This window comes from Phasianus colchicus, chromosome Z, assembly GCF_987193195.1.
Source record: "Phasianus colchicus chromosome Z, bPhaCol1.hap1.1, whole genome shotgun sequence".
NCBI classification, from domain to species: Eukaryota; Metazoa; Chordata; class Aves; order Galliformes; family Phasianidae; genus Phasianus; species Phasianus colchicus.
Window position 1 is genome coordinate 17,221,090 of NC_143476.1, and position 26,627 is coordinate 17,247,716.

Genomic DNA, 26,627 nt, shown 5'->3' on the forward strand with positions numbered 1-26,627 from the left:
TGTAACAGGGACCTAAATACACGTGAGCTTTTCCTTACTAATGATAAACACTCAGTAACTGAAAATTTTATCTATACTCTATCATAACTATTGCTCTCTCATCGCCTTTCTACTTTCAAATAAAATTACTTTTTTCCTATCATCATTTCTAGTTCTAAAACATGACAGTTGTGATATATGTAACTTTTTTAACGTTACAAATCACATTTCTGATGACAGTAGCTCACTTTAATCACCAGCATCTAGACTAAAACTTTAAAGTAACTCTGCTATTCTTAAAGCTGTCATAGTCAGCAATTTGCAATAATTTTAAACACCTTCATAGACTTCTCTTGTACTCACAGATGTGTCACAAGGCCTGAAGACAGTAAACAGGACCACAGAATACAGTCTTCCCGCAAAAAAAAAACTTTAGCAGTTCCATCTTACGATTTATTTAGTTTCAAAACAGTAAACAGATACATAAAACTTTGGAATTTAATTAACAGTATCAAAACAACTCATTTTTTTCTGAACTGGATTGCACCTGAATATGTTTAGTTTTTAAACAGGACACACAAGACACAGGACATAGATTCAGTTCAAGCATTTACATTAGGAAACCTAGGCCGCAGATTGCCAAGTCATGTGAGGACATTCCATGGGAAAATATCTCACTGTACTGCAGTTACAGAATACTGAACTGCGCTATCCCCGCTATCCCTTATGTCTTCCACTGGAAGGAGGTAAACCATCTTGAATTCACAAAAATTACAGTGATCCACATGTTACATAACTACTAGTTAGATTTTGTACTGAAAGCCCTTTCACAGTGGAATATTCAAAATGAATATAGAAGTAGGGGAATTGGACCAATCTTAATTAGAGCATTATATAAGTTTACAGTCAAATTTCAGGAAACCTCTCTTTCTCCATGCTGCTTTCATCAGTTATTCGGCACATACTTACCAGAGTTTTCCAAATGTGGACTTGGATTCCATTTCCTTTAAGATAAACTCTCTAACAACGTTCCACATTTTCTATAGTATAAGCTTAAATACTATAAAAAACTTATGAAATATGGCTTTGGCCCACATTAAAGTGGGCCAAAACTACAGAAACACAAAATAAAGAACAATAAAGTTATCTGATAAGTACACACAGTACTACCTCTATGACTGTGGCTTTTTCTGTTTCGTAAATATACTTCAGAAAGTTTCAAAAAATTTCTGCAACTAGGACCACAAACCATTATTCTGATACTGAAGGAGCTAAATAACTCATTCATACCCACTTCAACTTGCATAATACTGACACTTCAGAGCTGTATCAGTGAATGCCCAGTGATACTGACAGTACAGTCCTGACCAAGTACAGATGCATCAAATTAGTTGATAATTTTGACTTGTATTTAAGAAAATGCAGTAAAAATGGTAAATAGTGGTAAGGAAAGAACTTTCATTCAAAAAGAGAACAACTATCAGAAAAGTTGATGCAAATTCAAGATTATTTTTATAGTTTCTGATATCAACATAAAACTTCTTCAAAGTTATTAAATAAAAAAAAAAGCTAAAAAAAATCTCAGAAAACAAAACAATAAACTGCAACAACTTAACTGCCTGATTGCTGAGGTGTTCAGAACCAGAGTGAATGGGGTGGGGTGTGGGCAGAGAATGGGGCAAGTATTTGAAACAGTGAGATAAACTGAAGTGACATTCTGCCAGAGACATTTTGAACTTTTTTTTTCCTCTTCTTGTTTCATTATCAAATACATACAAGTTTAACTGGACGTACTGCAGTACATTGTCAGCAAGGCCCAAGTGAACAGGAAAACAGAAAAAATTTAGCATGCCTACAACCAGGATTTACCAGAGCTTATAGAACTTGTAAACTCACATGACAGGAAATGGAACAGAAGAAATGAAATGCGTCTTCCTTAATTATCATCTATTTTCAAACTTCAGTGTCTACTATACTTTGAACTTAAGAGCAAATACTAGGTATTATTTTCCCATTACGTTTTTAACTTAAGAACTACATAAATTCACCAATCTAATCATAGTTGTCATCTTAGACCAGCACAATTTTTCGTTTGTCTGGTTTTTAAGTTATTTTCTTTAGAATATGAAAAAATTATACCTGTGTTGAATGTTTCCAGAGTGAATGGCTTCAGGTGGAACTCTCCATGGACAGCTTACTCTTCCTCCAGGAAGACGTTTGAAATCAAACTGGCAGCAGATTTTTGGATCTGGACCACAAGTATGAGGAATATCATAGCTATAGAAAGGCATCATATGGCAAAGGATATCTGTACTGGATCCCAAATCTGGAATTAAATAAATAGAGCACACCTTTACTTAATTCTTAATTTGCCAGAACGAAATCAGTTCCACTGTCTCAATCCAAAACCAAGACAATTTATTGCTTTGAATATCCATATCTGAATTCTACGTAGAGCAGAAACTTTTATGTGTAGGCTTGACATAATAATAAAGGCTAAAAATGGATTCAACACAAATGGAATCCCAACAAAACACAAGTGGTTTGGAAATATATGAAGAAGATGTTTGGGATTTTTCCCACTCACACGAAGCTGACTATTTCCAGAATTAGAGAGGTGAATAAAAATACTTTTGAACTTCAAGCAAACAAAAAGAAGAAACTACACAAAAATAAATAAAATGATGCAACAGCCTCCCTCAAAATAAATAAATAAATAAATAAATATGATGTTACTCTCTTCAGCACAACTGAATTGATGAGCTTTGACAACATCTGGATTTCTGGAACACGTGACTTCATTACATTACCTGTATGGTTCCACAGACTTGTAAAATACATGTTAGGTACTTTTAAATAGAAGTGCATATACTCCTATGTAAGCTTGAGATCACTTCTGAATTCTTAAATTTTCCAATTAGTCAGTCCATTCTAAAGTTTGTCCCACTAGCATTAGAGCTGTATACAAACTTTGTCCTTCTCAAAAGAAGGTATTCCAAAATGTATTATCAAAGAAAACCTTAAGTTCCTTCAGATCTTAAATGATCCCTCAGTTTGTTCATGTGGTAAAACTTCCAAATGCTGTTTACTTCACTATGCACTTCAAGCATTTTATGAATGCTGCTGATGTACCAAAAACCTGTATACTAAGAAAAATATGTCAATAATACATAACTAAATACTCTCCAAAACCTTAAGTCTTTGTCATCCCACTTCAGACCTTTAATTAAATACTCTTATTTTAGTATTACTTTGTTATAACTTTAAAGGCAATTATCCATTAATATATGTATTTACTTTTCAACTACAGCAGTTATCTTCACCTCAGGTACATATTATGTCAGATGAACATGCTTTGAACTTTGATCTGTGATCTCTTTTGAATAGCCTTCTTCTGAAATCTAAACACTATACTATTAGCATACACATGATTTATGCATGCAATCATTTTAAATGGGCAGGTCAGTTAAGTCATCTATTAAATGAGTGGTGTATACCAACATTAAAAACTCTGAATTGTTTCTAAAGGACTATTTATTTCACACTTTTATGTTTTCCTCAGGAAAAGTTTGCTTGCACAGCAGATTGCCTTCCCTGAGTACCTTCTCATTACAATATCTGATTAACAACATACAGGTACCATAAAACTTCAGAATCATCACTACCTTGTAATAGCACGTATAAAACAAACTTGTTACGCTCTGTACTGACAAAATAGTGACATATCAGTTTATTTTAAAAAAGAAAAAAAACTTGATTGCATACCTTCACCAAACAGCTTATAAAAACTTGAAAAAGAATACTAAACACAACAAAAGATTCAAATGGAAAAGCACAGTCATTTAAACACATATCAGTTTTCTAAGACAATTTTCTAAGACCACATTAAGTATGAAACCTTTCAAACTGTATAACATGTAATTTAAGTGTAATTGCTTTCATATATTTTAAAAGTAAAGTGTACTTTTTTATATACTTGAAAGGAAGGTGAACTTTCATTCAAAGTTTTTAAGTGGGAAATAGGAAAAAAAAACATTAAAAAAACCCATGAAACACTTTTCCCCTCCCCATATATTGTGCAAAAGAGATGGGAGAAGGAAAATGAAATAAAAACACATTCAAAAGTGAAGAAACAGTAAGATAAGACAACCAACAGAAAAACTTCAGCTTTCATCCCTTCTCTAATGTTCAGGTATTCACTTTTCCTTTTTGTTATAAAAACTATCCTCAAATAAAATTAATAGTCTATTTCTTTTTTAATGGAACTTCAATTTTTTTGTAAACCTAGACTAACTACTCTAAGCAACCTGTCTGTAAAGATTTTTCAGAGTATTTATTCAAGTTATCGCCACATTTTCCCTGTATAAACAAAATATACACATTGACAGAAAGGAAAACACACATACCCCAGTTTTGTCTCCAAAAGAATTCTAGTGTCTTCCGAGTTGCAAAATATTTTTTAACTGAGTAATGAACTCTCTGTATAAGCATTTTTGAAAATCCTGCACGTTTCAGAAGATAGGCCATTGTTGGTGAATGCCCAAAGGGATCAACTGCCCAACCAGACTTTGGTTTTACTCCTGTTGACAAGGTAAAAAGTTAAAGCGGATGAAAAAATTCTTACCATTCACTGAAAGAAACATGAACCAATATTGTTCAAATCAGACCATTAAATACAGAATTTCAAAGAAGATAAAATAAAATATACAGCTGGGTACTAAGCCTCCTGCAGTACACACCTTAAAATCAAGTATCTAGAATTAAACAGATAATTACTTATGAAAAAAATCAAATATCCTTGAGGCAAGCCTGTCTAACTGCATTAAAAAAAAACCTGAGATTAGTACCCCATATTGTTATACTACTTTCATTTTGTCTCAAACAGCTTTACGTGGAAACATAATTAAACTTCTTTCTCATTTAAGTCATTTCCAGATGTTACAATTGGAAAGGAACGCTGAAAGAAAATGAACCGATGAAAACAGATGAAAACATGATGTGACTTTCAGTCAGTGTAATTTAAATAATTTTAATCTACATTTGCTTTGGGACTTTTTTCTTTCAAAATGAATTAATTTACCAGGCTGGCAAACATTAGAATCATAGTGGTTACTACTGCCTTTTAATTTAATTTCATACTAGCAAGTAAAGAAGTTGTATCTACCTCTTGTTTAAATAATTCTTCAGTGTGGCTCCTTTGAATACATTTTTACCTTCTCATAAAAAAAAAAAAAGACAAAAAAAGAAGAAAGAACGAAAGCAGAAGGGAGTATATTATCTTTTTGCTATAGTAAACTTTCAACCTCCAGTCTCCTAATTGTGAGACATAATAGTGGAAGCTGCAGTTTAAGAAAGAGTGCTCTAGAGAGGTTTGCTGTCCACCACTAAATAAATAATTCCCCTGTAGAAGAGATTATCTCTTCTTACAGAAGTAAGCCAAAAATACCTTACTCAATAATTCCTCAAAGTTCTGAAAGTGAATGTGTTGTCCTTATTTATTTACTTTTTTTAACGCAAACAATTTTGATTTTAAATTTAGGTTTTACAGTTACTCTAAGATTATTTTTTAGTAATCTTACATAGAAATCCAATTAATATACTGAGTGCAGAATAGACCCAAACAGAAGAATAATTTTCAAAGAATGTGAAAACCTGTCACCATTTTCCAAAATACCACTTCCTAAGACCACTAAAACACGTCAGGACAGAATATAATTTAAGTACACTTCATCTAGGAAGTTTTTTTTTGTTTGTTTGTTTTATCTGCAAACTGCACTTATAAATATTAGAGTCAGTCTTATGGTTTTCACTACAAAGATCTGATTTAATACTTCTGGGAAGCAGAGCAGGCAAAGTCTCTTAAGCACATGATATATTTTTAAAAAGCTGTATCAATACAGTTAACTTTTAGTTCAGTGTACATACCCAAGTTCCGTTCTAGCCATTGATGTCCTTCTATCAGTTGGTCAATTAAAGTGAAGTAATGCGAAGAAGCTTCATCGGGCATGACCCATCCTCCTGTTACTATTTCAAACTGCCCATCTTTTATTAACCTGAAAATTAAACTGTGATCAAAACCTTGCATCTGGAAATATACTTTTAAAATCAATTTCTGAATATCCAATAGTTATTTATAAGGGACACAATGACAAAATCCAAATTATGCTACTTTCATCACTGGACTATATTGTTTTATTCAAACAGTGAACAAATGAATACACAAACTGTGAATTTCTTGATGTCTATGTACAACAATAATTACAGCTCTACTGCAGTTTTTTTTTTCTTTTCGAGTCAGGAAATAAGCTATTTCATACATAAATTACAAAAATAAAATAGCGTACATGTCATGGTGTTAGAGGTCAATTGAGTGAGATGCCACATTTAAAGCGCTACTAACGTCTCCCATCCTTTGCTCTTTTTATTGTTTTAGAGAGCTTAATAAAGCTTCAAAGTTTATTATATACATAAAAGCTCCAGAATTTCTTACTTTCCCTAACTGTTGCAGCAGTTTAAACTAATATCTAATTTCTTTGAAGAAAACACATAGTTTCCTAACATCATTTACCTCTTACAGTGATCCAAAGTATTTCTTCAATCTCAAAAAAGAATTCATACATATATTCATGCATTAGAAAAATATGTTTAAAAAGTATTTACATGTCATTTTCAAGATTTTCAGGGTTGTATAAACTTCGCAGTTATGAAGCTTTTATAACCCTAATGTATACTGCACCCCATGCATCTTGAAGGGGGAGTATGAGCAGAAGAGCATCACAGAGGTGAGCTATGGACAGTTGGATCCAGTCTTGAAGCAAAGCACATTAAAAATTAAACACATGTCTTTCAAAACTCTTAACTAGATCCTTACTTACTTTTATCAAGGAGCATATTTTCTCACTTCAGTGCCTAGGCAAACCATTTACTTTTCTATTATATTTCAACTTGTGATTTTAAAAATAAATTAGAGGAGTAAGATTGTACAATTGGAAGTGCCACTTGTCTTAAAAATGTATTTAACAAGGAACAATCTCATTTCACAACAGTTTTATAACTGAAGGAAAAAAATATATAAATCGCTACCATGAAAGATTATTTTTATTCAATTGTCAGTACTTGAACATGTCTCCAAATAAAGAAGTTAGGCTTACAATCACAATTTAATAACAATTTGAATGACATCTTCATGATTGGACATGGAAACTTTTAGACAGTTTTTCAGCAAGTCAGTAACGAGGCTCTATTTGTCATAGAATCATATCTATGATTTCTATTTCTCGTAACAGTTTTAATTTTTAACTGGAAAACAGTAAACAAAACCAAAAAATCAGTATTAGAGTACTGCACTTGCTCTAGTAATTTTGCATCACAAGTGAAATATAAAGTTTACAATGTAGTCAAGTATACATGAAGTATGAAAACATGCAATATGGAATGTAAGTAGTAGCAAAAGTGTTCAAACCTTTTAACAGCATCCCTTCTCTGGCTATCTATTCCATCCCACCATTTTGAAAAGTAAGAAATTTCAGACCAAATAAATTTCCTTCGGTTGTCTTCTTGCAGTTTAATAACCATGTTATTTAAGATATGCTGTGTCTGATCTCTGAAGTAATCATCAAAAGTCTTCAGCCAACCTAAGTTCAAAAAAAAAAAAAAGTAAAATTTAAGTTGCTTTCAAAAGTCTTAGTGATCTATCTTCTTTCCACTCCCTGCAAAAACTTGAACTGAGTTTTACATGCTATGGTTAGTTTGTAGTGCTAAATTCTGAGGGTTTTTTGTTGGCTTCATGTTTTGTTTTGGTTTTGGAGGGGGAGTTGTTTGTTTTTTACAAAGTTCAGTTGTTTTATTTTCTTGTATTATAAATATGCAGATTATTAGGCATTCTACTTCAATCAGCTGAGAATATGCAGATTTTTAACTTGTGTATTTTTTTTAAATAATTTAAGCAGAAATGAAGAAATCAAAAGAAGATGTAGATATCTGCAAATTCATATCCTTTGGTAATTCCCATTAAGCTTCCTCATCTCTCTCAGAAAACTATATGTTAACTGGTGTCTTCCTAGTTTTTGACTTATTCCATCATACACATCCCCGTAATTGCCCTTGAATTTCTTCTTTATATAAAAATCTTACATAGCAAAATTACTAGCAACACATTATACATGGACCTTAAAGAGAAAATGCAAAGAGATTAATGGTATTGCTCAGCCTCAGGTGTAAAGAAGTAAAATGGAAGCAACCAAGCAGCATCAGGCCCTGCTGCACAACTCCAGCATCATTTACCAGATATCTATCAGCAATGACTATTAAAATGTATCAACTCAGTGATGCATATCTAATTAACCATGCACTCAGGCTTCACACTGCATAGCCTTCCATGAAATTCCTTACCTAATACCTTATATGAGAAAGTACATTCATCTTCCACTACAAAACTTGGAAGATTTTTCTTTCCATAATTGCAATTGGGAGAGAGGGAAAATAAGCCTGTCTACTTAACACATGAGCAGAATACTCCTAACTCTTCATACCAGCTCTTGTTATGAATGTGTGTGCTGCCAAAAGGGACTTGGCAGCTGAGCTTCAGTAATATACAGTAAGTATAGAAGAACACAAGTGATACTGCAAACTATCCCTGTGGCACCTACATCTTAAGATTTTGTGAAAATTTCCATGAGATGTGAGGACTTCATCCAGATAAATCTGACCCTAATGATTTCACGCTGATTATCAGTTTTCCCCCTGGCTTTTATTCTGTGAAGTCACTGCTATTATATGACAGTGCCAGCAATAAGCATTAAGCTGTTCTGGAATTAGTTAATACTGTTTCAAAATAGTTGGATAAATGCAAAAAAAAAAAAAAAGATTTCAGTATAATTATAAACTCTGTATTTGTTATTATAACAACTCTAAATCAATATTCAGATTCTATTCTGCTTTATTTTCATGATAATAGACAGATGGCATTAATCTTAGGAAGAACTGCTCTACAAAACATTATTTTCCTGTTTACATCAAATTGTAAATATATTTAAAGTACAGAAACTAGAAATAACCATCAGACTTTGAGGTGAAATCTGATTTTCAAGTTGCACTCAAGTTCGGAAAGATCAAATTCAAACAAAAGTATTCTGGAATAAACAAAAATGCTGCAAGTTTCCAAAAACTTCCGTTTTCTACCTTAAAAAGAAAATTATAGCACTCCTGAGGAAAAGTGTTAGTTCAATGTCTTTAAAATAAAACACCAACAAAGAAACAAAGAAACAAGATATTTTGTATCTAGAAGAATCTCCACATCTGTGTTTCTCCGTACATAAAATTTAAAGGAGAAACTATATTTTGTTAAGAAAGTTAATTTGAGAGCTTTCAATCCAGATGTGAATATACTTTTACTCAAAAGTTTTGAAAGCTTAATACAAAAAGCTGACAGTAAATTACAATTTCACAATGGCCAAAAAAAAAAAAAAAAGCAGAGAACAAGCTGAACTTATTTTAGTTTTATGCTGGTTTTAATCAAAATTCTGCCAAAGAATTTGGCAAAAAATCACAATCTATTTCAATCAGTAATTTGTTACAGAAGCTTTCACTCAAAGAATTGATAATCTTCTCCATTTTACCTTTTCACAACCAAATACTTTATTGATACTTGCATCAAATGATTTACATGTAGCAGGCTACAAATTCACAACTTTTTACTAGGAATTTCTTCTGCAAGGGATAATGTTCTCACATTAGCACAGATTTCATGCAGAATGAGGTGAAACCATTCAAATCATTTTATGTTCTTCATATGCAGAAATATGTCATCATCATAAACTATTTTAGCATGCTTTTATTACTTGACTACATTGCGGAAATAAAAGGGAGCATACACTGAATTAGTTGTCCCAAACATCATAAGAAATCTCAATAATAAACCAACATAAAGAATGACAAGGACAAATAACAAAGCAAATGACATAAAATTACATTATAATGTAGGAAAAAAAAATTGTTGGAGAGTTGTTTTTAATATATTTTCAGCTAAGCTATAGAGGCAGAATTCGTACTCTGAATCTTCAGGCAGTCTTAGGAAAAATTTAAGCGCTCACACAATTAGTTGCAAGTCATCAGAAAGTCACCTGACATGTCATTACTGTACATCTGGTACACCCTGCACTTGATACGTTCAGTTCTAAATCGATAGTTCTTATACCCTTTACTTACAGAGACTGTCCAACTTTGCATGGAGCCATAAACATTCAAACCTAAGTATCAGAAGCTGAAGAGAACAATAAATAAATTCTCTGGCAATTGCTACCTATATGCTACTATCACCTTAAATATTAATTCATTCTTAGTCCCTAACATTGCTTAAGATTTTAGTACCACTCCAGTTCATACTTTGTTTACACATAAGCTAAGCGTTTATTCCTAAGTTGAAAGAAAAGGTTTACCAGTGTATTTGGATCACAAAAAAAAAAATAAAAAAAATACTATGGAAAGAGTGAAGCAGCTTAAATCTACAATTGCCAAAATTAAACATATTTACATCAGCAAAGTCACAATTCTCAATTTAAACTTACAGTGTGATCTTTCTCAAAATAAAATTGTAAATAAGAAAAAATACTGTCTTTAATTTTCTTATGCTACTCTTGACTTAATGACTATTTAGGGCTTTGCCAGTTACTTTCTTTTCTGCAAGCATATGACATAAGAATAGAGGAATAGAGAGCCTTGGATTGCCTCACTTGTATTTGTCCACTTAAGTGAAAAAAATTCAGCTTTCTTCACTTACCACAAATTATAATCTAGCTGGGGTTTTACTTCCTCTATTTCCACTTTTCCTAACGTTTACACATTTTTTTCTGGTTGACAGAATCCAAGAGTCATGTCCCAAAATCACACAAATAACATTCAAAAAAATTCTAAAGCATTTCTCCATACTTCCCATCTCAATTCCTGCCTGAAACTTCAGGGCATGCAAGTAGAGATACAGGTAAAGTTCCAAAAGAAAAATCAGAACAGAAGTAGACAAGCTAGCATAATGCAAAAAGTAACCTATATAAGTAAAAGCACTTTGCCTCATCATGCTAAGAATCAGAGGTCAACCTTGAAAATATGAAAGTGTATCTAGTGAATGGCTAGAATACTAAGAGTTACTAGATAAATGCATTTTTGAGGGCAGTTTGCACTGCCAACTTAATTTACAGCAGATCAGATTAAATCAGCCTAAAATTCACATTTCTGAACTTTTTGTAAAAAAAAAAAGAAAAAAGAAGTTTGAGTGATTTATCAATTTTACTGCACAACTAAGTAAAACCACTGAGTTTCAGTTAGCACTGTATAGCTTTCCAGAATTGTAAAACAACAAAGTAGTGAAACTTCAATTCTTGAAACTTTAAGATGCACACTCAAATTACTTTAAAAAATGTTGGTGCCATTTTTTGTTTTTTGTTTTTTTTTTTTTAATTCATATAATTCTGTTTAATACTAAATTAATCAGTTCCTGGAAAACAAAAAGCTATTACAAAAAGCTGAAGGAGGATGTCTAGATTCACATTATATCCATGCTTTAGGTAACATGGAAAGCTTGAAAAAAAAAAAAGAACAAAAGACAAGAGTGGCAGACACGTAGCCACAAGTTCAGTGCTTTCAAGAATTTTAAAATGGTGTATGTTTTTAACTAATCACACACAGGAACATTCAGTAAGAATACAAATACTAGAAATAAAAAATCCAAAAGCTTGTCAATCCAGTAATTAAAAACAAAAGTCCTTAAAGTCTGCATCAATCGTTTTATTTAGAGATCTCATATCATTCATGTCAAAACTTACTAAAGCAAGTAAACAAGTTTATTGCTTTGCTTTTTTTTTTCCCGCCCAAAAAAAAGTTCGTCACAAAGACCTCAATTTCATAAAAAAGTGCCTATCCAATAACCATGAATAATCCTTGGCTAAGGATGGGAAAGAAAACTTGATGAAGTATGTTGTCTCTGAGGTAAAGTTAACTGAAAAAGTTAAAGCAATCTTAAGATTAATTCTCATTTTTGTGTTTGGCATAGTGTAAAACCAGAAAATGACACAAAGCTACCTGCAACATTTATGCTAATTCATAAGCAGAACATGACCTTGACCCAAAGTTATTCTCCCTAGTAATACTGTTCAGGAGGAGAAATCCTTATACTGAAGTGGTAAAAGAGTATTCTTATTTTCCAGTACCATTCTTAGCTTGTAAAAGATTTTTCTTCAATAAATTCCAAGAATTATTCCATACTTGCTACATATATACTTTCATAATCATAACTAACAACTTATTTGATTACCAAAAGCAAAATCTGTCATGAAATATGAGGTACTTAAAAAAAGTATAGAGAGAATAACGTGTTTGGCTTACACAGTGCAAGGCATATTTCTGCTGTGTACATAACAAATCTGCTGCCCTTGTGCCTTAGATGGGAAGAAAAATTACACTGATCATTAATCAAAAGCATGCTCTCTGCAACAGTACTGTCAACTTTCAGTGGAACTGTCCTGACATAAAAATGAAAAGAAAACCTCTTTACCTGAAAGTTACCTACCACCTTACATGCAACCACAGAAATACCAAGAAGCCAGTAATAAAAACTGAGATTCCTGTAGTTCAGAACATCACAAAACAAATCAAATAAACACCCAGCTTTGCAAATGCCATTTCTATTCCTAGACCTCATCCTCCTCCACAGAGAAATATTAAGCCTTCACCATTCAGTTTATAGTGTATGATCTTTTCATAATCCCCACAGACAGTTCCCTGTTTAACATCGTGGCCATTTATTAAGGTCTAAGTGAACAGAAATGATTGTATTTTAAACTTCCTGTTGAAAACAACCTGAACACATCGATCAGTAAACTTTCAATTTCACAGTCTACATTCTGAAACTTTGACAGATAAACTCAGATTTTATTCAACTGGTATTTAATTTCTGGTTCACCATTACATCACCCTGTTCTTATATTTTAATGGCTAAGAAGAGCAGTCTTAATTAGCCTTTAATTATGTCAGGAAAACTATGTCAGCCTTTAATTAAGTCATCTGAAAACTGTATCGAGATCCGGTAAACTGAAAACAATCCTGAAACTACGTGTTTTAAAACCTGACACTTAAATTTTCTTCTAAATTCTTCAATCCATTTCTTAAAGCTACAGAGATTGCCACCTGAGAAATGGAGATAATCTTCAATAAGAAAAAGGAGTTATTGTGATTGCTAGTAAGGTAAAGGTACTGATGATATAGTAACGAAGTTTCTCAAAGCAGTTTTAGGCCTGATATACATTCACATACATTTTCACATATATTTTTTACTCAGGCAGAAATCTGGGGGAAAAAGAAATGCTTTAATCGCTTTAAAGTCTAGTTAAGAGCTGCTTGTATTATGTCTGAAACAAACCCATCCAGCAAATACTCAAATCATATGTACACATACGTATTACAAAGTTCACAAGTCTCAATTCTATAATAACTAACTGAAAAAAACATTATCAAGATCATAGTCAATACAGCAATAAATGCTACACGGGCTGGACAGTTATCTTTGATGTCTTTTGACTTCATGTTAGCAAGGTGCTCTGATCTTCATTGATTGCCAGTAGCTGAAACACAATTATGTCTGCAATTCATCCAAAGCATGAGAGGTACTCATTTTCATACCTATTTTCCCAATAATTAATGCATATATTATCATTGAAGGAAGAATCACAGAGATCTAACTTTGCAGGTCCTGGTTGTGTTCTCATGGAAGAAGGCAAGCCAGATTTATCAGAATCTAATCTCCAAGTGTTTCAGACACATGGTCTGTGTTGCCTCTAAAAACAGAGCTCAGAACTGAAAACCACCTTTTCTTTCCTCAAGGATTCTGTTTCAGGGTAGCTTCTTTGCCTTTCAGCTACAGATTTCAGAGGTATAACTGGTTATGTGAAAAGCTAAAGTACTCTCAGATAAGAAAATACAATATAGGCTTCTAGTTACATCTTTACCAATCAACACTACTTATTGGTAAATATTTTTCATGTTTGTTTTTACAATGTAGGTTCATCATTATCTTATAGCTTTTTCACCAGAAGGCATTTCACACTTTACCTAAAGCAAACAATAATCAGTGTCACACAATCACACCTGTAGTGATGGAAGGAACTACACATACCATTACTATATCTCAGTCTAATGCTATTTTATATCAGTTAAGAAATCTGACTGTGACTTGTAAGCACAAGGAGATGATGATTTCTTGGTTTCCTAAATACAGATTTTATATTAAAGAAATATGTCACTTAGATATTAATATTAAAGGTATTAGCCAAAACAAAACACCAGTAAGATGAAAGGTGAAAGTTATCTCTGATGTCAGCCAAGATATTGGACAAGTCCTCAGGGATGCCCTACGTAGGAAAATAAAAAAATCACAACAGAAATAAGAGACAGGTCTCATAACTTCACAGAATTACTCAAATGTTATTATATAAGAGACAACCACACAGAGGACTTCTTCCAGAGAGCTGGAAGAACAAGTACCTTACAGATTTAACGACTGACTCCCTTCAAAATAAACAACTGACTGCTGGTAATCCATCTCAGAAGCAAAATTCATTATGACCAATGCATCTGTGTTTGGAAGTGGTCCAGAGCACTGCTGAGAAGGCAGGGTAGAATCAGATAAAACTTCATTAAACTGAACTTTCAAGCACACCAAAAGACATCACCACTCAGATGTAAAATTAAAGAAATGACAGATACACTGCATACTTTCAGGGTAAGAAAGTTTTGTAAGTGACAACACAAGAAATTAATCAAGAAAAGGCTGGCAGGACCAACTCTGGCAAAGAATTGGCAAAATTCCGTCTCAGAAATCTAATAATACTGGCAACTCAAAAATGTTTTTGCTTCTCTCTCATTTGGTTTCTTTCTCCACAGACAACAAACAATCCAAACATGACAGAAAAATGTAGAACTCATGGGTTGAAATAAAACTATTTACTCAGACAGAGAAGAGGAAAAGGATAATAATTATGACTATATATATGTATACACACACACATAAATGTACATAACAAATGATGCACAAGCAACTACTAACCATCCCATAAATAATGCCCAACTAGCCTTCTGAGCAGTGAAAAAGAGCAAGATGCAGTCCCACCTCCTTCAAAACTCCTTCTGCTTTATCTCATATGGCATGGAATATCCCTTTAAGCCAGTTGTCCTAATTCTGTTTCCTTGCAACTTCTTGAGCCCTTCACTGCAAATAGCCTTGGCTTTGTACAGGACTGCTTAGCTGCAACTACAAATCTACAAACATCAACGTGTTACCAACATTTTTTTTCTCCTGGAACCAAAAAAATAGCAGCATATCAGATAACTCTGAAGACCTGGGATAATACAAGCCAATAATTCTTATTAGGAGCAGATCCCCCGGACGCTATATTAACTCACACGTGAGACAAGGAGCTCATCCAAGACAGCCAAGCTTAGCTTCACTAAAGGGCAGCTCATACCTGACTGATCTGGTGGCCTTCTATGATACAACAACAGCACTGGTGGACAAAGGAAAAGCAATGGATGTCATCTACCTTGGCTTTCACAAGACCTTTGACATGGAACTGCACCATGTCCTTCTCTTTAAGTTAGAAAGATACAAATGCAAAGGCTGGACTATTTAGTTGGATGGTTGCAGTCTTCTGAAAGGCTGTGACCAACAGCAGTATGTCCAAGTGGAACCAGTGATAACTGGTATTCCTCAAGGGTTTGTACTGGGGCAGCTAACTCCTTAACATCTTCAGCATTAATGACATAGACAATGGGATCAAGTACACCCTCAGCAAGGCCTGCAGATGACATCAAGCCAAATAGTGCAGCTGATATAATAGAAAGAAGGGAAGCCATCCCTTCTTTCTGGACAAGCCTGAGGTCTCATGAGGACCTCATAAGGTTCAGCAAAGCCAAGTGCAAGGAGTTGTACTTGAGTTGCAGTAATCCCAGATGTGTGTGTGCAGACTGGGAGAAGAACTCATTGATAACAGCCCTACAGAGAAGGACTTGCAGGTCCTGGTAGCCAAACGGCTGGACACAAATCACCAGCAAATACTTGAAGCCCAAAAGGCCAACAGTAGCCTGGGCTGCACCTGTTCTGCCCTAATGAGGCTCCATCTGGAGTATTCCAAGCCTTTCCACAGCAGGGGAGTTGGAACTAGATGATCTTTAAGGCTTTTTCTAACCCAAGACTTTCCATAACTCTATTATCAGTAGATATAAAGATTAAGGAAAAGAATGAAGGTTAGAAAGCTGAAGGTTAGGTCCAAAGAGACCTTCCAGAATAACAAAATAAATTGTTCAGTTCTGTATGAAGCATTGATTAGACAGTCCAGGTAGTAGAATGAAATCATGACCTTACCAATCTGATCTTACACAATCAATCAGAACCAATCTGATCTTACACAGAACACAGTTACAGATGGAGTGTCTAGAGAACAGGTTAAAACAATAAAAATAAAGACAACAGGATTACTAAAACCTGTTGAAAAAGAACCAAGGGTTATGTTTTAAAAAAATCTACACAAGGAAAAACCCTGACCTTGTTAAAAACTGCTCTGTTATGGAACTCGTATGGAGAGTAAACAGAGTAGTGTACTTCAAAGTAGGAAAAGGACAGAATCTAGCATTCTTATACATCTAGTTAGGCAGTTATAAAACAGCATACTTATCATTAGAACATGCAAGCATCTATCTCCTGCTTAAGTATGGAAAAGTCCATCAGAATAAGTGATCTGGAAGATAATTTTCAGTGACAAAAAAAGTCTCTTCTCCTGACCTATAGAAAAGAGTCAAGGAAAACACTGACTCAAAATGCAGGCTCTTAGCCTTCACTGTCATATACTGCACTTGAAGATAAATTAGTATAACTGAGCCTTTATCAAACCTCATGATGTGAATGGACACTTAAGAAGTTTTAAGCAAAGCTCTTTTAAACTTTTATGTGTAACCCCCAAGCATCAAGCTCCTTGTGCAGAGATTCTTTTTCAATCTAGCTAAAATCATCTGAAGATAGAGGTGACACTTAGCAACTGACCTCTAATGGGATCCCAATCTACTCTCTCCAGTTAGAATATGATATTATTAGCATCATTAGAAAGAAAGGAGAAAGGTAAACTCCATAACCCATTTTATAAAGAATTGAGAGACTTAAAAAGTGCTGCACATTCTTATAGCATAGTTTCACATTAATTAGACAACTGCACAGTGTAGCTTCTGTTGGAAGAGTTTTCAGGAGCACAACCAGAGAGGAAACACATTGACACAGGTTTAAAGACAGTTCAACAAGAATGTGGATCAGAGTTTGTATTGTGACTTCCTCTGAGTAGCTTTACAGTAGACTATTTTAGCTGTTATAACTGGATAACACTCACTTCAGAATACAGCTTTCATTTTGTTTTATTCCTGAGCATCTAGTGTATTCAAAGTCACTTACATTCAAATTAGCTGTCTGTCTTTAGTCAGATTTCAGTTTAAATTCAGACTTCATATTATCCTACTATAGTTTTCCTACGCTAGGAGACAGAGACAGTTGAATAGGGCAAGTTTTAATGGCAAGTCTGAGGTTTTTGACTGTGCAACATCTTCCAGAAAGTACATTCCTTTAGCAGCAGCTGAGGATTTAATATCCAAGTTGCACTAAGAAATCAAAATAAAAACACATATTTGATGCACCAATGAATAAACTGTGTTTATCAGCAACATAAACACAGAAAATCTCCATCACCTTCTCTAATAACAGCACTCAAGTTCTAACTCCAGTTAATATATGCAAATACGTCTACTGTAACAAGCTGTTCACTGAAGTCAACAGCATTAACATTATATTTCTGTTTGCTAAACTTAGATGCAACAAGTTATGCAGCATGCCTCAAAAACACTTACATTACAATAGAAATGGTAGCATGTATCTTAATTCAAAAGCATCTACATACCCAAACAGAAAGTATTACCTGGGTCATTATGTGAGTGAGGCACAACAAAAACTTGAAGTGGTTCATTATCCCATTCGTTTTCATTGTAGGTAATATCAAATCCTTGTTTCCAAACTCCACCATCTGGATTATCGAAAGGAAGAATGTCATAGACATCCAACATCTAAAAAGGGATAAATACAAAACAGAAATTCATTTAAAAAATTCTATTAAACTGAAGCTTTTTTCTTCAAAAACCAGCAGTAATACTGGATCAGCCTGTTCATTACAAAGGGAGAAATAAATTATAAGATGAAGCTCCTTACACACCTCCAAAATTAGCTTTGTATTTTTGAATTATTTAAGCAGTTTTAGATAAAGATATCATTTAACATTTTTCCCCAACAAAATTGAACAAAAAATTATCTTTTGAATTCATCTTTAAAATCTAAACAGAATTAGATGCATTTTCACAATAAGTATGCAAAAAAAAAAAAAAAAAATCAACAAAACAAAAGCCACCTACAAAGCTAGCTAGCTTATAGTCTTCCTCAACTTGAAAGCAATTCACAATGTATCTATAACAACAGGTTTCATTCCATGAAGTTCGTTCCAGAGCTGTGCACTTAAGTGATAACTAAAGCCAAAAAAATACTTGCAGAAGGTAAGGATTTCAACAATTTCAGTTAAATTTCACAGCAGTTGTAGCGGAGCAAACTACAGATTTGTTAATTTGAACTGCATAATATTAGACTCAAAACATGAACAGAAGAGAACTTCAAGTTGCCATCTTATACCATCCCAAAAAGAACAAGACGGTATTTTAACTTGTGCTACAACAGTGTTGGCAGAAATTATAAGAGCATAAAATGTTGGGGTTTTTTTCTGTTGTTGTTTTCCTCAGCACACAAATTTCATGATATTCACAACCTTGTGAGAAGATGAGAAATGAATCAGCATGGAAGATATAAATTACATTTTCCTATTTAAGAAAGAACATCGATCTCAGAACAAAACTGCAAAACTGTGTAAAGGAAGATATAGACCTGTTGGAGTGCATCCAGAGAAAGGCCACAAAAATGATCCACAGAATGGAACATCTCTCCTATGAGGACAGGCTGAGAGCCAGGGCTGTTCAGCCTGGTGGAGAAAAAGGTGACCTGATAGTTACTTTTCAGTATCTAAAGGGGGCTACAAGAAAGAAGGGGACAGAGTCTTTAGCAGGGATTGTGTTGACAGAACAAGGAGACTTTGAGGTGAGGCTGGATATAGCCCTGGGCAACCTGATCCAGCTGTGGTGTGCCTGATCATTGAAGGGGAATTGGACTAGATGGCCTTCAGAGGTACCTTCCAACTCTTAAGAATTCTATGATTATAAGATCATTAAGACAGCAATTATTCTAGCATATTTTCTATGTGGCCTCGATGCTTAAAGCTGTTGTGCAAAAATGTTCATACAGAAAATTTCCTGCCTTGAAGACAGGATATGTTCATACCTGGCCCTGATGCAGGGTTTATAAACACAGAAGACAAACAGAAGTTTCCTCCAAGCAGAGCAGATATCTTTAAAGAAGGTGCAAGTGAAGGACTGAAAGAAGAACATTTCAGCTGGCAGGAAGATGGATGGAGAGCAAGTGGAAGACATGAGGAATTTAGTAAAGCAAAAACTGACTTTACTGTTTAGGGATAAAAGAAATGGAAATGTGGGATCCAATGAGAACTAAAAATACATGCAGTAGCATTAGACATTTGTAATGCCAGAGAAGGATAATACAGGCAAAAACGTTACTCTAACAAGAGTAAGGTAAAGTTACTTAGGTAAAGTTCCAACACAGTAAGGCATTTTGATTTGGTAACCACCTAAAAAGACAAGATTCTGCATGAAGCCATCTCAGGCCTTTCACTGGAAGCTGTTTCTTCCTACATTATACAGTGTTTGTGATTGCCAGTGTAAACACACTGCTTAACCACACATTATAATGCTGCACTTACAGCAGCTAAAAGGTAGGTACGAGTTATTTCAAGATGAACTACAATAAAAGAATTTCCAGTTTCTAAAAGCTTTAGATGTTGTGGGTTTGTACTTTAAGTATGTATAAACTCCCCAAAAAAAACCCTCATTATATGGGATATTTTTACCTGACTACATCTTAAGACATCAACAAAGCAGTAACTGTAAGAAAGTCAAAACCTTGACAGTTAACATAGCAGCTCTGTTATTAAGCAGTTTCTTCTATATGTCAGTGTTGAAAACAGTGATTACCTACCCCAAGCCAACCTTCAGCCAGTTCCTTTAGATACCAAAATTGCTGCTTCAACTTCCATCAGACTACATTTTTTGCTTTTGCCTTTGGCTTTCAGAACATAGGCTTTTTAGAAATCTGTATTCAGCATTTTCAAAACACAGATTAGATCCATATATTTCTTATCTGTTTATTTGCACAGCTGGAGCACATAACTGATCCAACACCCACACTTCTTTCCCCTTTCATTTTATTCAGTGTATCTGGCAAAAACATGCATTTTAGAAGTTATATTCTAATATACTCAAGTCAGTCAAGAATTAAAAAGAGGGAAAAAAGCAATTTTTAACTAATTTTTTATTTACTTACAAATCAAGCCAGAGGCTTAGTTGGGCCCAAAACAAATGTCAGCTGCATGAAATTTACTCAGCACTCCCAAGAAATAGGCAAAATTGAAAGCAGCAGTTAAGAAAGAGTTTTATTCTTTTGGTAGACTTCTACACCTGATCCAACAACTCAAGTTAAACAACTGCTTTTTGTGACTGACCTAGGAAGAAAAATTAACAGCAAAAAAACCACAGCACTTGGAATTCTCAGTTTTCACATGCTTTCAGAAAAAAAAAAAGTGACTAAATCTCACCTCTGTTTGAGAAAACAATCTAAGGGAAAGGCATACATTCAGAAAAATAAGATTTAAATAAAGTACAAACTGTTTTCAGGACTAAGATTGTGCATGCACATAAACACAAGTTGGAATATAAGCCACCATAAACCTAGAACTAACAGTGCCTCAGCTGGGCCTTGACTAAATATCTGAGTTGCATGAGATGAGGTCCCATCATTTCTTCCACCTTTGAACAACATTGTTTAACAGAAAATACAGGTGCAACAGTAGTAGGCACACACATTTTGTTTTGACAGTTCAAGGAGAACAAGGAAGGGTTATATGGATATTAGGCTAAAAACATTTCCTTGCTTTTCTAGGATTTGATTTTCAAGAACTATGACTCTTCTATGAAATGCATCCTTCATAGAAAATGAAGTGCACACTTCGCAAATTTGCCAGTTACCAATAACAGGCCTTAAGACTGAAAAATTCTTTTGAAGTATCAAGCATAAAGATATATTTATTATAAAAGCAACAATTCATGGAGGCACACACATTCATATGAGTCTTTCTCATGTGCAATGCCTGAATTTCACATAAAGGTTTCTGCATTCTGCGAGATTCATATAGTCCACAACATACTCAATATATAATAATAACATATATTAATATATAATATATATTGATATATAACTATATATATATATAATATATATATTAGATAAAAAGGGATTTGACACTGTGCTCACATGGTTCAAGAGCTGGGAGCTGCAACTCAGGAAACAGATCTTGGAGTTCTCTGAAATAACTGTCTGGGGTGCCATCTAGAGAGGTCTGCTTCCTGCCAGGGGTCCAGATGCAGGCTGTTACAGAGCTCTAAGCTTGCTCGGCTCCCTGACTAGTACACCTTGTTGCTCTTCCATGGTCACAAATGATATTGCCAAGGGCAAACTGTATAATATCAGAAGTGAATACAGAGCTCTAGAGGCAGTAGTCAAGGACACGGAGGCCCAAGTGGCATTCTTCTCAATCCTGATATTGAGAGGAAAAGATGTGATAGCAGAGATCAATAACTGGGTGAAGAAATGGTGCTGGCAACAGGATTTGGGATTCTATGAACCTGTTTGCAGATCAGTTTCTGCTTGGAAGAGATTGGATGCTTCTCACTGGGCAGGACAAAGTGATCTTTGCCTGCAGAATGGCTCCCATGGTAGGGAGAGCTTTCTGCTAGGAATGATGGGTAAGAAAGAGCTGTCAGCAGTCCTGTGAGGGAGGAAATAACTGACAAGGTTAACAAGCAAAGGGCCTACAGTGAGACAAAGCGAGATGGCTCCGAAAACTACAGTGTTGAAATGAAGGAATACAAGCTCCTGAGGAAAGACAGACTGGGAAGACAAAGAAGGAGAATTACCCATTACATGAGAAAGCTCAAGTGCATGGAGTTCTGCCTATATATGGACAAAGGAGCCAACTGAGAGACTGTCCATAAGGATTGAAAAGATGGCATTGCAGTGGGTGACTGGTATAGCCTGCCTGACAAGGAGATCAGCAGATAAGGCCCTCTGCAGAGAGACGGGAGCACTGCCATGTTTGCAGGCCCAGGCTGCAAGAACCCAGGGCAGCTCACCCATGCCAATTACCAACACAGTAAGGCAGAAACAAATAGGAAGTTCCTGGAGTGCCTCCATCACAATCTGTAATGGGAGGTACTCTGCTGAATCTCACCCACACAAAAAAGGAGGGGCTTTTTGGGGATGGTCAAACACGACCGTGGAGACGTTAGAGTTCAAAGTCATGAGAAGTGTAAAAAAGGAAGAACACAAGACCTGACTACGAAAGAGCTGACCTCAGTCTTTTTGCTTGGAAGAGTCTCAACAGACAAAGCCCTGAAGAGAAGAAGGATCCAAGAACACTGGTTAATACTCAAGAATCACGTATTCCAAGCTTAAGAGCTCAACAAATGAGAAGTCAAGCAAAAATGCCCTGATTGAGTTCATGATCTTAAGGAATGTGGTCGTGGGAAAAAAAAAACCACAGACCCTGAACTTCATGGTCCAGAGGAGGGCCATGAATATGAGGGCTGGAACATCTGCCCTGCAAAGAAAGCTGGAGGAAGCTGGGCTTGTTCAGCCTGCAGAAGAGAAGGCTCTGGAGAGACTTCACTACATCCTACTTGAGGGGAGCTTATAACAGGAGGCAGAACAAATTTTTACATTGTCTGACAGCGATAAGGCAAGAGGCAATGGTTTTAAACTACAAAGGGGAGAATTTATGCTATACATTATATACAGATTCTTTAATTACAGGGTGATAAGGCACTGAAACACATTACCCAGAGAAGTTGTGAATGTACAAATTAACAAAATAAAAACACTCTTCATGCTTCTTCAGGTCACTTTTTTCTCTTTAAAAAACAAACAAAAAACCTAATGCTCAGTTTTAAACAGAGCAACATTGCCATGCACAATATTAGATGGTTCAGTGGTTGAAGGGGACAAAGAGGACATACCTCACAATCAGTTAAACTCTCAGTTGAATGATTTTTTCGCAGCAGCCATCTCTACTACACCACAAAGTAGGAAGGGCGTTGTAAGTTATTAAGTGTATCATTTCTTGTTCTACAATTTTGCCATTGAAAATCATCCTTCACCAATACTATCCAAGAACTTTTTGTTTCTCATGTTTTTAGTACACTGTTTCCTCCAGTTTACGCAAAGAAAATAAACCTCTTGGAATAACAAAACCTTGTAATATTTCTCGTAGAAATATTACAGGTTTTTAATCCAAATTTGAATCTGTTCTCCCAATGGCCTGTCCATTATGGATAACTATAATGGATTCCCATGATTTATTCAGTGAAGCATCTTCTGCATTCGTTCTCTATAGCAATTATTACCCAAACATTAAATTTCATTTATGTTCTCTCGTTTCTTTCTAATCTCTCATTTCTTTGTCGTATATTCTCTTTGAAGACAAGCACAGAAGAATAAAGTTCCAAATCTGCAGTTCTAAGTTCATAAATATTAACAGCACATAATTAACACTCATAAGCTGTTTAAAAATTAAAAATATTAAAAAAATGTTCTTCAAATAATCTGCTCAGAATTTCTTACTCTTTATAAAAATCTAGATGAAAATAAATAAACTGAGGTTGCTGATTGTATCACCTTTGGTGAGTCATTAAATGATACAGCTGTTCAAACACAGTAACTTAAGATTAGTTAACTTAACTGGTGCTACCAGAAATCTGCTAACACCAAGGTTTTAGATAACCGAAATACACATCAGACTAGCAATAAATTAGACAATAAACTGCATATAAAGCAGTATTAAAATTACGTAATAATAGATGGCTGCTAACCCCATGACTATAAGGTAAATACACTGATATTCTCGGCCTGTATAAGTAAGAATCCAGAACAGCATTGAGAACATTTCCTGCTACTTATGTATATACATGTATATAGACTTAGAAGTGAGTAAAACTATCATAAAGCAAATTACATAGGTAGCTCCAAGAGTAACTCTCCTGTTTATCTCCATGGAAGCTACAACAGATACACAGAGCACAGTAATACTATTTGATAGAACAAACTGTTAAAAAATACTTACTTTCTAATCATAAGAAGTCAACAGGTCATTTAGTTGAAGCCTAAACATTTTACCTCAAAATTCAAAACATTCATATTCACTTTAACTTATTTCTAATGCACCTAAAAAAACTGAATATGAAGAAAGACTGTGTGAGGAACAACCTGTTAACAATCCACTGTCCTGAAAACAAGTTATGCTAATGCATAAGTCTTAACATGCAGTACAAACACAAAAGGTTAGATATTACTACCCTTAAAAATCTTTCTCCGTGAGAGACATATTAAGGAAATGCCTATCCCTGAAGAGCTGAAAGGTGTTATAAATGATAAATCAGAGGTTACAACTGTTCAGATGTGTAAACTTATTCATCTTAAATCCACTGTCTTTTGCCTACAATAGAAATACTTCCACTTATAGAATGAGAGAAAGCTGGAATTCAAAATTTAATCTTTGCTTTAGAGTACTATGAATATTTATAGCACTCCCACAAGATTCTCAAAAACTGTACAGATCACAAACTTCACACAGTATTCTTAGCACTCCTGAAACACTGCATTAAAACTGAATACATAAGAGTCAATGAACTCACAGGCAGCACCAGAAAGTGAAATAAACTCAGCTTGAAAAATTTGACTTTTAAAAACTCCATCCTGACCAGTTCAAGCTAACCAGTCAACAGGGGATACGTTCCTCCTTTCTGAGGAAAGCGTCTATACAAACTGGAGATGCCCAAGAATGCCAAAATACACAAATAATATTCAAAATAGAGCACAATACTGGAAATTGTTGCAAATGATCAGCTGTTAATCAAGCTTCATCTTCTTTTCAAGACCCACCTACACATCTATCACTAAAAGGTAAAACCTGTTTAAATCAAGATTAATATTCCCAGATTATTCTACATCAGCTTTACAAGAATTTCAGGAAGTAGGAATGAATCTGAGAGCCTCTAAGAACTTCTGAAGATATTGAACAATAAACAAAAAGCAGTGATTAATTTTCGATTGTTTGCTTTTAAGAATTTTAAAGCACGCTGACATGCTGGGTCATCATAATCACATTTTGTTTCTAGACGGTTTAGAGAAGATAAAAGGGAACAGTTTCATAACATTTTCTGTTAAACACAATAACAGTCAGTCGAACAGTTCTATTACATCTTAGGTAGGGGGCTAAGTTGCAGGCCTTTATCAGTATATAGATGTTTTCAGAATTCTAAGAGGTAATGGCAGCTAGGAGAATAAGAAAGACATTCTGCTTACCTGCACATCTGAACTATGACTTCCACTTTTTGAAGCAAACAAACAATCCTCGGAATCAACTGAAAGCAGAGTGGGAGCAGAAGGAAAGAGCTCTGACTGGGAACCTTGACTGAAGTTTATAGCCACTGGATTTTTTTGACCATCTTTTACTGATTCACTCAGATTGATCACAGAATCTCGTATGTTTGAAATAATCTCATTATTTTCTGCCAAAAGACGTTCCAGGTGATCTATTTTTTCTTGCAATATTGAAAGCTGGCCCTGTATAAAGAAGAAGGCAAATTTAATTAATTCTCAGACTAATTCTTGATTTTTTATTTTACATCAATTTCACAGTAGTAACATTATCACAAAAATATTCTTTATTTTATATGAAGACAAAATAAAGAAGAAATCAACACAAGAAAACTACTCTCAGAACATGAAAAAATAGCAAAAGAGATACAAAAATATTCCTAAGAGGTCATGTTGTTTCAAGTACCAAATATGCCTACATCAAATTTTTCATGTCTATCAAAGACATACAAAAAAAAAAATTTCACTTGCCACCACATCAGAACACCAAAGGGAAAGCCATTATTTTTAGACAGTCATCGCATGATGGAATTAACAGGACATAAATACATTTTTATGTTTTCTCCTCTACAACTGAGATGTTTCAATAAATATCGTTTTTTATTTTCAGTGAAATGTGGAGAGAAATTAACAGAAGCACAAAAAAAGATATCCTTAGCTGCCTGAATATTCTAATAATCTGTATAATTAGACAATCAATACTGTTCCATAAAAGACAGTAGCAAACCAATAGCATCTGCACTTAGAATACCATATTCAGTTGCTGGAGAACAGGATTCCATAGATGATTCTACTGTACACCACAAAAGGAAGGATAGAGGATAACATCAACACACTGAAAGAAGTCAACATAGCTCCCAAGTAACTTGTAAGGACAGGTGCAGACCTATAGCACAAAGCAATTTATGGCATT

The 26,627-nt window shown here is 34.5% G+C and overlaps 1 protein-coding gene across 2 annotated transcripts in view; it reads right to left on the reverse strand.

Moving 5' to 3' along the window:
- MAN2A1 (mannosidase alpha class 2A member 1) overlaps window positions 1–26,627 on the reverse strand; it is a 110,622-nt gene that overhangs the window by 72,486 nt on the left and 11,509 nt on the right. The window contains exons 2-7 of one of the 2 annotated variants that reach the window (XM_031602663.2): window positions 25,640–25,900; window positions 17,976–18,120; window positions 7,442–7,613; window positions 5,905–6,032; window positions 4,386–4,559; window positions 2,119–2,305 (exon numbers count right to left, since the gene is read on the reverse strand). In XM_031602663.2, the coding sequence (XP_031458523.2) occupies window positions 2,119–2,305; window positions 4,386–4,559; window positions 5,905–6,032; window positions 7,442–7,613; window positions 17,976–18,120; window positions 25,640–25,900 (1,067 nt within the window). Of the gene's footprint in view, window positions 1–2,118; window positions 2,306–4,385; window positions 4,560–5,904; window positions 6,033–7,441; window positions 7,614–17,975; window positions 18,121–21,535; window positions 23,767–25,639; window positions 25,901–26,627 lie in introns of those variants that run through there. The other variant, XM_090130607.1, reaches the window with a different exon arrangement.